This window comes from Salvelinus alpinus, chromosome 12 (genome assembly GCF_045679555.1).
Source record: "Salvelinus alpinus chromosome 12, SLU_Salpinus.1, whole genome shotgun sequence".
Lineage (NCBI taxonomy): Eukaryota > Metazoa > Chordata > Actinopteri > Salmoniformes > Salmonidae > Salvelinus > Salvelinus alpinus.
This window is the reverse complement of record NC_092097.1, coordinates 19321807-19334247: the sequence shown is the minus strand read 5'-3', so window position 1 is coordinate 19334247 and position 12441 is coordinate 19321807. Positions and strand designations below refer to the sequence as shown.

The 12441-nt window shown below is 43.5% G+C and overlaps 1 protein-coding gene across 2 annotated transcripts in view; it reads left to right on the top strand.

Annotated features, from left to right (window-relative positions):
• LOC139535651 (receptor-type tyrosine-protein phosphatase gamma-like) overlaps positions 1–12002 on the top strand; it is a 312527-nt gene extending 300525 nt beyond the window's left edge. For both annotated transcript variants that reach the window (XM_071335271.1, XM_071335272.1), the window contains 12 exons: positions 818–952; positions 1096–1230; positions 1412–1584; positions 3195–3330; positions 3640–3786; positions 4711–4804; positions 5130–5206; positions 6176–6304; positions 6787–6933; positions 7100–7242; positions 7971–8106; positions 9199–12002. In XM_071335271.1, the coding sequence (XP_071191372.1) occupies positions 818–952; positions 1096–1230; positions 1412–1584; positions 3195–3330; positions 3640–3786; positions 4711–4804; positions 5130–5206; positions 6176–6304; positions 6787–6933; positions 7100–7242; positions 7971–8106; positions 9199–9345 (1599 nt within the window). In that variant the 3' untranslated portion in view covers positions 9346–12002. The remainder of the gene's footprint in view (positions 1–817; positions 953–1095; positions 1231–1411; positions 1585–3194; positions 3331–3639; positions 3787–4710; positions 4805–5129; positions 5207–6175; positions 6305–6786; positions 6934–7099; positions 7243–7970; positions 8107–9198) is intronic.
• The last annotated feature ends 439 nt before the right edge of the window (positions 12003–12441 follow it).

The window sequence follows — 12441 nt, the reverse complement described above, 5'->3', positions numbered from 1 at the left end:
ATGAGGAGAGTTACAAACCACACACCAGTCAGAGTTATAATTAAATTTCATCTTTAATAATATGTGAGCTTTACTATAGCCCTTTGACTCTCAGATCAATTCAGTGTCTATAATGAATTCTGAGAGTCCCTACAGTAGAACAGAAAGATCCTTTATAGCCAAGATACACCCCTCTCAACTTACATGACGAACCACAGATCTTAGGAAAACTTCACAAAGGGCCTTTTACTTGAGAAAGGAGTATCCCATAGCCAGATAGCATTAGCTATAAATTATCGTTCAGTTTGGTCTCTAAGACGAGGTTCTAATCTCGTTCCTGGTACTTCATAGTACCAAAACATTACCTCATACAAGGCATAACTCAATTGTCAACTCTAGATACTCCCATCTCAAGTAAACCCTCTCTTCTCCCCACTCCTGGACAAGCTCACTGAGGGGAGTGACTGGCGTACAGACATTTTGGAGCCAAGAGATAATTGGTTCCCCCTTAATCACGCCATCCCTTCACATGGTAAAGACACATTCACATAAGAAGACAATGTTCCATTCTGACCTCTCCCTTTCTGATATTCTGCATATTACCAGAGACATGTAAAAGACAAGCCTGACCTCTCCCCTCTGGGCCCCAAGTGACTTTTCCCTAGCTGAGAAGGGAAAAGTGCAACTGCCAACAGTATAGTCCAAAGGGAGACATTCTAATGACAAGTATCTCACATAAGCATATTATGTAAATAAAACATCTTATTTATCTATATGTTACCCAACTAATTCTGATTCATCCCCCACACCTCGCACCATGTTTCCCTCTGTATGCTAGGGCTATAACAAACCCAAGGCCTACATCGCGGCCCAGGGCCCTCTCAAGTCCACCTTCGAGGACTTCTGGAGGATGGTGTGGGAACAGAACACTGGTATCATCGTCATGATCACCAACCTGGTGGAGAAAGGAAGGGTATGTACACTACAATTCAATAGATCTCTTTCCTCTCAGTACTAAAATAGTATTGACTTTTTAGTAACCATGTAATAACATTTTGGTTTCTTTGTGATTCATTGAAACGAGTGATCCTAACCCTGTGTGTTGTGTCTCTGCAGAGAAAATGTGACCAGTACTGGCCCACAGAGAACAGCGAGGAGTATGGGAACATTGTGGTCACACTAAAGAGCACCAAAGTGCACGCTTGCTACACGGTACGACGCTTCACTGTGCGCAACGCGAAAGTAAAAAAGGTCAGTGACTGTAGTACAGGTCTCCATACTTGTGTTCTCAGGTGATCATGCTCTACTAGTCTCAGTGTTCTTGAAAAGTGAATAACGTGATATCTACTTCTCATCATGTGGAAGATACTAATCAATGGGACTTCTCTCTATCGCCCTCCTCCCTCTTCCTCCGTCCCTCCCTCTCGCCCAGGGTCAGAAGGGGAATCCTAAGGGGCGTCAGAGTGAGAGGACAGTGGTTCAGTACCACTACACCCAGTGGCCTGACATGGGTGTCCCTGAGTACACGCTGCCCGTGCTCACCTTTGTCAGGAGGTCCTCTGCCTCCCAAACCCCAGAGATGGGCCCTATGCTGGTCCACTGCAGGTACTGTGCTGGTCAGGGATTCTTATGGGAAAACATTATTTAAGGGGAGAAGACTTAATAAGTGTTAGTGAGCAAAATACCCATTTTTTTAAACTGCTGTCTAAAATATTAATCAAGCATGAGAGAGAGGAAGAACAAAAAAGGAAAATAAAGGTTATGAGTAATAATGAGCCCAAAAACGTAAGTGTCAATATAAGACAGTTGAATGATTTACTGGAGTTTAGTTTGTTATTTCTTTTCACCTCTGAAAACATCTGTTGTGGTGCTAATGCTCGGTACATACTGTAAGTGTTTCAGCCAATAAATCAGTATGATTTGGCACGGCTGAGATTAAAAAGCCCTTCACGTGCAGTTATGTGAGTGACGTGGCATAGAGCCATGCTATAATATGTACTGCAGTCTGAAATATACACTATCATTTCCACTTCAGCTACTCTGCACTTCCTTTGTTACCTGGGAGCCAGGGATCCCATCCGTGGTTAGCTAAGTCTGTGTTTAAGGCAGTAATGCGGTGTGCAGGCAGAGAAATGGACTGTAATTGTCCAGTGAAAGTTCCCTCCTCTGTAATGAGAGTAATGGTCTCTAACGTCATACTGTCCTGCGCTGTTAGATAATGGCCCTTCACAGGCAGAGCCCACTGTGTCTACACACTCAACTATACAGCTCTGCCAGGCACACACACACACACACACACACACACACACACACACACACACACACACACACACACACACACACACACACACACACACACACACACACACACACACACACACACACACACACACACACACACACACACACACACAAAGGTCCTCATTACTGTGCCTGTGACCTGGGTGGACCCTGTCTCTCACTGTCAGTGCTGGCGACTGGCTTCTATCCTGCTGAACATGGACTCTATTTATGATTAAAGCCGTCTGCTTCCTCTCCTCTCATTAACTCACACTGTACTGTATGCACAGGACCCTGACATGAGGAGAGAGAAGTCAACCTAGGAGGTAGAGATAGGCCTGTTAGGGGTCAGACTGTTCAGGCCTGTCTTATAGGAGTTTGTACTGTATGACATCTCCAAGAGTTTTCTTTATTTGTAAAAAAAAAAAAAATAATAATAATAATAATTTAACTAGGCAAGTCAGTTCTTATTTACAATGATGGTCTACTCCGGCCAAACCTGGACGACGCTGGGCCAATTGTGCGCCGCCTTACGGGACTTCCAATCACAGCCGGATGTGATACAGCCTGGATTTGACCCAGGGACTGTAGTGACGCCTCTTGCACTGAGATGCAGTGCCTTAGACCGCTGCGCCACTCGGGAGCAGCTCTACCCAGCTCCTAACCTTGACTGTCACTGTGTCTGCTGGTTTATAACCATGAACCTCATTCATCAGCAACTGGTTTAGATCTGGAGAACCAGGTGACTAGACACTGGCCAGCCAATGACATGAATCAATCAATTAAGAACCAGCTAGAAGAGAACATTACTGTAGTAGACATGGACTGGTATTGAAGATAGCTGAGTTATTAATTGGTCTGCTGCTGTCATTGACATTTTTGTCCATGTTCCTGAATGGCTTCATTCCAATATGTGTGTTCCTGTATGTGTGCAGTGCGGGTGTGGGCCGGACAGGGACCTACATTGTCATAGACAGCATGCTGCAGCAGATCAAGGACAAAAGCACAGTCAACGTCCTGGGCTTCCTCAAACACATCCGGACCCAGCGCAACTACCTGGTACAGACAGAGGTGGGTCCAGTTTGTGTGTGTGTGTGTTTGTGTGTTAACACCCTTCTATACTCACTATGTGACATTCTGTTCACTTCAGCATATGTGTGAAAGCAAATGATGATGTCTTTCTTATCTGTCTTATGCAGCTGTGTTTTAATCTGTCCATATCCCTCTGTGTAATTAGAGAACAGGCATGCATCACATAGCCACTGTTGTCCAGGACCAAAGGACCATAGCCATTGTCATCATTTCTTTACAAAGAGCTGTACTGCCACTGTATGCGTGTCTGACTTGGTGTTGCTTCTCTCCATCTTGCTTGGCCTATAGGAGCAGTATATCTTCATTCATGATGTGTTGATTGAGGCCATCATGGGGAAGGAGACAGAGGTGTTGTCCAGCCAGCTGCACAGCTATGTCAACAGTATCCTTACACCTGGGGTGGGCGGCAAGACTCGCCTGGAGAAACAGTTTAAGGTCTGAGCAGCTCCTTCTCAGTCTTACTGAACCCTAGATCTCTTTCTCGCTTTCTCTATCTGCCTATCATCTCTCTCAAACAGATTTTCTCTGAATCTATATTTTTCTTCCTGCATATCTCTCTCGCTCTCTGTCTCTCTCTCTCTGTACTTCTCTCTCTCTCCGTACCTCTCATTTTCTATCATACTCTCTATGTCTCCCTCTATTCTCTCACTTCCCTCAGCTCTCCATCGTTCCCATGTTTTCCCAGCGCAGGGATCTCAGGGTCATGTCTGTCTCCTTAAAGATGTCTCTCAGCATCACAAAGTCTTGATTGATCTCTGTTTGGGCCCTCTACTGGAGACGTAAATGTAATTAGAATGGAAATACATTTAGGGGAAGAGGGTGCCCCCTTTGACGAACGCTACTCACTGCACTTGTTGCCAGGGCAATGTGAACCCTCCTATCACAGTGGGGGGGTCTAGGTTGTCGCCTGGTTTGACGACAGGCTCAGATCATAATTGGCTTTCATTATTCTCCTCCATGGTGTGATTTGATTCGGCCCAGGGTCGGGCGAGATTGAGCGGGCTCTTGCAAAACAATTGCAGCCATTGTGATTTTAATGCAATTAGATGCCAAAAAATTTAGATGCCAAAAATGTCCAAAGTCCTATGTTAATTTCTGCTCTCCAAAGAATTAGCAGTGTTTGTAATTGTGTCATTTGGCAGGAGTGTTATAATGACAACACCATTTTTTCCTTCAGCTGAATTTGATCTGAGTAAGAATTTACTAGAATGTTTAGCATTGAAGAAAATTAGAATTGGAATTGACTGGAATTGGAATTGACCCTGACTGTATCATTGTTATCTAACCTCTCTCTCTTTCCCTTTTCATGAATCTCTCTATCCCTCTTTCTTGCCCTCTCACCTCCTCTCTTGTTTGCAGTTGGTGACTCAGTGTAATGCCCGGTTTGTGGAGTGCTTCAGTGCTCAGAAGGAGTGCAACAAAGAGAAGAACCGCAACTCTTCGGTGGTACCCTGTAAGTCAAATACTCAACTTGTATGACTTTTTTATCCATGCACAACCTGACGGCCATATTCACCTATTGCACTGGCTCCAGGCTAGACTGCTGCTCTCCAGTGTCCTGTTTCTGATGACCCTAGTCTCTATTCATGGTCAGCAAGTCATTCATCTACATAATTGGTTGTGTATGGTCCATGCTCGTACTATAGTTATTTTAAGTGAGTATGCTGTGGCTGCTTTTCATAGAAATCACATCGCTTTGTAAACCAATAAGAACATGTTTGCTGCATAGCTCTATGATCACTGTGCCCTGATTGGTTCTCTCTGTGTCTCTATGGCAGCGGAGCGAGCGAGGGTGGGGTTGGCACCTTTGCCCGGTATGAAAGGCACAGATTACATTAACGCATCTTACATAATGGTGAGTACCACCTCCTGTTCCTCCCCTGTCAATCATTCACTGTCCCTCAGGCACACACCCGGCTGGACCAACTGAACAAGGAATGTAAATATTATGATATAAGATCCATTTGTCTCATAGACATTGATTGCTGTCAACTGAGAGGAATGGACTTGGAGTTGTTGACTTTTGTGAATACTAGAGGTAGATTGCTAGCTGTAAGATGTTTTAAGCAGTGGTAGGCTGCTAGCTGTAAGATGTTTTAAGCAGTGGTAGGCTGCTAGCTGTAAGATGTTTTAAGCAGTGGTAGACTGCTAGCTGTAAGATGTTTTAAGCAGTGGTAGGCTGCTAGCTGTAAGATGTTTTAAGCAGTGGTAGGCTGCTGCTGTAAGATGTTTTAAGCAGTGGTAGGCTGCTAGCTGTAAGATGTTTTAAGCAGTGGTAGGCTGCTAGCTGTAAGATGTTTTAAGCAGTGGTAGGCTGCTAGCTGTAAGATGTTTTAAGCAGTGGTAGGCTGCTAGCTGTAAGATGTTTTAAGCAGTGGTAGGTTGCTAGCTGTAAGATGTTTTAAGCAGTGGTAGGCTGCTAGCTGTAAGATGTTTTAAGCAGTGGTAGGCTGCTAGCTGTAAGATGTTTTAAGCAGTGGTAGGCTGCTAGCTGTAAGATGTTTTAAGCAGTGGTAGACTGCTAGCTGTAAGATGTTTTAAGCAGTGGTAGGCTGCTAGCTGTAAGATGTTTTAAGCAGTGGTAGGCTGCTAGCTGTAAGATGTTTTAAGCAGTGGTAGGCTGCTAGCTGTAAGATGTTTTAAGCAGTGGTAGGCTGCTAGCTGTAAGATGTTTTAAGCAGTGGTAGGCTGCTAGCTGTAAGATGTTTTAAGCAGTGGTAGGCTGCTGCTGTGGCAGGTTTCGCCTGAGGCACACTGGCTTGTTTTCCTCTTAACCACAACACAACCCTTGCTTGAACCCTTGACCTCTGTTGTGACACCACAGGGCTACTACAGGAGCAATGAGTTCATCATTACCCAGCATCCTCTGCCCCACACCACTAAAGACTTCTGGAGGATGATCTGGGACCACAACGCACAGATCATTGTCATGCTGCCGGATAACCAGGGGCTGGTGGGTCTCACACACACACAAACACACGCACACAGACTAAAGGTAAAACAGTTCAGATATCAGCCTAATCTTTGGTCTATTAAAAGGCTGCCTTAGCACCCTAAGCATTGTCTTTTCCAGCCTTGGCCCAGTGTTCACACAGGAAGTCACTCATTTTGGGGTGAGAAGCATTGAGATGAGGACTGGAAGTGACAGCAGCTGTATCAGTCGCTCCAGTCAGCCATATGTCTCTCTAACTAACTCTCTGTGACTTCACACACTGATTGGGGGCACCTCTGCACTCACATTCCCACCCCTTTAAAAGTTTGTTTCGTTTTGGACTTAATGCTTTGCTCAGAATAAACTCTCAGGGATTCTACTAAACTGAAATGTCTCACTCAACCCATCCTTGTTTTTCTATTTTTGTCTCACCCCCACTTTCCTTCTCCTCCTTTTTCCTTTTCATACTAATCCCCCCTTTTGATTTGGCTGTGTGTCTTTAGGCGGAGGATGAGTTTGTGTACTGGCCGAGTCGAGAGGAGGCCATGAACTGTGAAGCTTTCACTGTCACACTTATCAGCAAAGACAGACTATGCCTTTCTAACGAGGAGCAGATCATCATCCACGACTTCATCCTGGAGGCCACACAGGTACGGTGTGGTGTGTGGGTGTTTATGGACCTACCTCTGTGTGTATGACTGTCTTTTCCTCCATGAGTGTATGAGTCAGTCCATGTGTGTGTGGCTGGGGGCGTCTTTGTATGTACACCTACATACACTAACCTATCCCTTCCTCTCTTTCTGTTCCTCTCCCCAGGATGACTATGTGTTGGAGGTGCGTCACTTCCAGTGCCCTAAATGGCCCAACCCTGACGCTCCCATCAGCAGCACCTTTGAGCTCATCAATGTCATCAAGGAGGAGGCCATGACCAGAGACGGACCCACCATAGTACACGACGAGTGAGTGTGTCACGTCCTGTTCCTAATGACAGAGAGAACACTTATCTCTGCTTTTAAGCAAACTGAATACTGTATACTGTACACTGTTTCAACAGAACATTTTGTTTTTCACACACACACACCCACCCACACTTTCACATCTACAGCATACCTGGTAAGCATAGCCATTGATGACTTCTAATGAGTCCCACCCCCAGGTACACTGATACGCCATCCAATTAGAAATAATGAACGTCGCTTAATATTGACAGACATGAGCGGCGACGAACAACACTCCCAACGACGAGACATGCAGCTTTAGTCATGTTTATTCATTAGGATAATGAAGATTGCTTGTCTCATCCCAGAGAAAAAAGGGACTAATTGAGCATTTCAGTTCTGTAACGTTACTATGGTATCCCCCCCTAAGAGGTTTTGGATAGACGGCTGTAGTAATTATCTGCATATTCATTAGCTGGTTAGACATGGTTGTTAGGCTGTGTATCTCCAGTGCACTTGACAAAGCTGTTAATAAAAGCAGCAACCTTTTCATTGTGAACGTCCTTCTTTCTCTAAGGGGCTCAACTCCTCTTGCCGTCTCACATGGAATTAATTTGCTGCAGTGTTCCTTAAGTCTTCAGTCTGATGTTCAGTTCCTCTCTGGGCTCTATGCTTCTCTGTGAACGTGTGTCTCTGTCCTGTTTAAAGGCTTATGAAGTAACCCTGTGTGTTCCTCTCCTGCCCCCCAGGTTCGGAGCAGTGTCAGCGGGCATGCTGTGTGCCCTCACCACCCTGTCCCAGCAGCTGGAGAGTGAGAGTGCCGTGGGCGTCTATCAGGTGGCCAAAATGATCAACCTCATGAGGCCTGGAGTATTCACAGATATAGTAAGTAGACTAGTAGCATGGTTATGAAATGGAAGAGATTAAATGCACTAAATGACCAAAAGTATGTGGACACCTGCTCGTCGAACATTGCATTCCAAAATCAATGGCATTAATATGGAGTTGGTCTCCACTTTCCTGCTATAACAGCCTCCACTCCTCTGGGAAGGCTTTCCACAAGATGTTGGACAATTGCTTCGGGGACTTGCTTCCATTCAGCCACAAGAGCATTGGTGAGGTCAGGCACTGATTTTGGGCTATTAGGCCTGGCTCACAGTTGGCGTTCCAATTCATCCCAAAGGTATTCGATGGGGTTTAGGTCCTGACAAACTATTTCTGTATGGACCTTGCTTGGTGCACGGGGGCATTGTCATGCTGAAACAGGAAAGGGCCTTGCCCAAACTGTTACCACAAAGTTGGAAGCGTTAAGATTTCCCTTCACTGGAACTAAGGGACCTAGCCCAAATCATGAAAAACAGCCCCCAACCATTATTTCACCTCCACCAAACATGTTTATCTAACCAGGCAAGTCAGTTAAGAACAAATTCTTATTTACAGTAACGGCCTACCCCAGCCAAACCCTCCCTTAACCTGGAGGACGCTGGGCCAATTGTGCACTGCCCTATGGGACTCCCGATCATGGCCAGTTGTGATACAGCCCGGGATCGAACCAGGGTCTGTAGTGACCCCTCTAGCACTGAGATGCAGTGCCTTAGACCACTGCGCCACTCAGGAGCCCTACACTATTGGCACTATGCATTCGGGCAGTTAGCATCCGCCAAACCCAGATTCGTCCTTCGCACTGCCAGATGGTGAAGCGTGATTCATCACTCCAGAGAACGCGTTTCCACTGCTCCAGAGTCCCATGGCGGCGAGCTTTACACCACTCCAGCCGACACTTGGCATTGAGCATGGTGATCTTAGGCTTGTGTGTGGCTTCTCGGCTATGGAACCCATTTCATGAAGCTCCTGATGAACAGTTCTTGTGCTGACATCCACATACTTTTGTATATATAGTGTAGATGCAAATTGGCTACATGACTGCATTTTTGGAGTTTGCACCCTTCCTTACAGCATTTCCCTCTCCCTCCACAGGATCAGTACCAGTACCTTTATAAAGCTATGCTCAGTCTGATCAGCACCAAGGAGAATGGCTCTGGCTTATGGTCACTGGACAGAAACGGTATCATGGCCATGTCGGATGAGTCAGACCAAGCAGAGAGCATGGAGTCCCTCGTCTGAAAGACCCCACCCACCAGGCCTGAGGGGCCCCAGGCCCTCGCAGAGAGAGAGGCTCTTACTTTGTAAAACAGACTATAAGACAATACTTTGAGGCCTTTTTTGCCAGACTCTTGGTTAAATGAATAACCTGATTACTTTTTTACACTGATAAAAAGTTTTTGATATTTATTTTTTGCCATTTTACGTCTTAATGTTATCCTACTGAACGTTTGCAGCTGCATTTTTGAGTTCACAACAACGAAACACACTTCTGTCTTTCTTGTTTGCACTATAATGTCAGTGTTACTGCCTATACTAAGCTGATCGACTCTGTTCTACTACAATTAAGCTCTTATTTCAACATTCCATGGCAAAACCCTCACTCAACTTCTTTAGAGAAGTAAGAAAGAAAAGAAAAACATTGCTCTGTTTGCTCCCTACTGGCTCATATAAGGAAGAGGAGCGAGAGTGACATAACTTCCGGTTCATATCAATAACCCTTTCAATCTGGTTTCACTACAGTAGACCTCTTCTCCTCTCCCCTCCTCTCTTCTCTCCTCTGCTCACCCATATGGCTCATATATCACTCATTTGCTGCAAGACTCAACAGTCTGGTTTCAATCACACCTACAGCCAATAGGGTCATTGGTTCTGTTTGTTGTTTGTTCTTCTTTTGTTTGTATCACCTTATCTTCATTATGCATCTTATTAGCAATTCAAACCCATATTTGAATATTGAAGGTGATATTATAACAGCTACTGTGAACTTGTATTGTTTTTTGTATGATTCATATTATGCTTTTGAATATATATATAGATATATGTACACATATATGAATATCCTTATCATTATAACTTGTGATTTTGTAGATGTCCGATGTCATGACCTGCCTCCGAGTCCCACTTGATCCAACAGTTTACCACTCTTATTCAATGCCAGTGTTGATTTTCTGCACACTTACACCCCCTTCTGGCTCAGTTGTTTTTTGCTTCTTGCTGCTAATAGTTAACGCAGAGTCATAGAAGTTAGTTAAATTAAGAAATGATAATGTCCTTGTGTGAGTGGAAACTTCTTTGAGAAAATGGATACTCATGATACAGCCAATTGCCATTTTCTGTGTCCTTCCTGTTGAATTGATTATTTGGGTGAAGGTATTTTTATAATCCCCTGGTTCATCCTGAAGCAGGTATGCTCCCACGTCACACGGCCTTGTGTACATAGTTTCTAATCCTCACCGTTGCTTGACTGCTTGTGTGTGGTATGATTGTATGCTATGACTGTCGTATGGTTTTGCTCCAGATTCAGTCAGGTGGGAACTTAGTGGCCTAAGCAAGGACAGTTTTACTGTGGTTCAAGGACAGTTTTACTGGAGTCCTAGAGTGATTCACATTAACTCATTGACCCTGTTTTAGTTGTACTCCCACCACCACCCCTTCATTTCCTGACAGAATCACTTTAAAAATAAATACCTCCCTTAGTTATCTGAAGGAAACAGAGACCACCTGTGATTTGCATTTGAAAGAAAATGTGAATTAAGTTAACAGCACAATGACCATGCTATTAGAATATTTTCTGTTTGATTATCACAACAAAACATAGAGGATACCTATGATTTGTAACTTTTACCAAAGACTTACACTAATTTCCGTCAACAGAAATAATAGAGAGAGGGAGAGCTTATTTCATTTGTGTCTGATTTCCTTTGTCAGTAAATTGTAGGCTGTTGACTGAGTGAGTGATGATGATCCTGTGTACGTTTTCTTCTGCTTCATTTGGCATCTTTTAGTTTACATGCTGGACTTTCTGCATAAACTCGTCATAACTTGTGTTGGTTTAGAAATTCCCTTTGCTACAGGAGGAGATCATTGCAATTTTATTATGTCTAATTTCTGACTCAATTATTGGAATAATAAAGTAGAGAGATGCATTAATTCCTTCTTTTTTTACCCGTCATCTTTCATCTCCTTCCAAGGAGGGCTATTGAATGAAGTCATAGCTCCAACATTTGGGGTAAACAGCTGACTTTTGTCCCTTTGTCACTGAAGGCATTTTGCATCGTTAAGGACTAGCTTTTTTCCATTCTTTCAGTTTCGCTTGTTCCATCACTGAGCCTAGTGTCCACTGTCAGGTGTGTTAATGTGGTGCAAAACACAAACACTAGTGGATCATGAAAACAATGTACATATTTTGTTGCTTCTATAACCAACCATTTTCTGGAAACTTTGTATCTATGGTATATAATCATAGAATTTTATATTTTCATATAAAGCTATTTTTCTTTCTGTCAGTTCAACTCATTCATTGCATTGCTTTTGTGGTGAAACGTGGAAACCAAGTCTTCGTGCATTGAGTTAGTGGCCGTCATCACATTCCAATAGAATTCCACGCCTCCCATTAACTTTTAAGGCAGTGATTGTGATATTATTATTGTTATTACTTTGTTTTCATGTTCATGTTTCTGTTGTCAGAGTGTGCAATAGAATAGATCAAGTCACTGAATAATTTCATCCCATTGACCATTTTGAACAGGGGGGGTGTTGCTTCCTCTTTTGTAACCTGAAATAAGAAGAAAAAAAAAGAAGGGGAAAAAACTTTTTTTTTGTTGAAAGCTATTATAGTGTTATTTAATATGTACATTGTATTGCTATACTTAAAATAAAATATGGGTTTTGATGTACTTTGTTGAAATCCTTGTGTGGTCCATGTTTGCCTTTGTGTACTGGATTTAGCCATTTGTATCGTATTGGGAATCAAGCATTATCATTCCACTATCCTTGTATCACATAATTAGATACAAGGTTTCCATCTAGTGGTAAAGTAGTGAAGACCTTTCCCAGAACAGCCAAGTAGTTTTCGATAGGCCTACACATCCTGATCTCAAGAGCTTACATTCTGTTCACAAGGCCTGGCTAAACAGTGAGAGTATGCGTGAGTACTGTAATTATGAAAGCATAAATGATTGTAAAGCACAGTAATTATGATGATATTTGATTAGCCTTAAATTACACAATAGAAAGTGTAATGGTCATCAAAGCAATAATTACAGGGGTAGGGAGGTAACTGAAAATTGCATGATTGGATTGCTGTCAGATTTACAAAGCAGACAAACAACACTG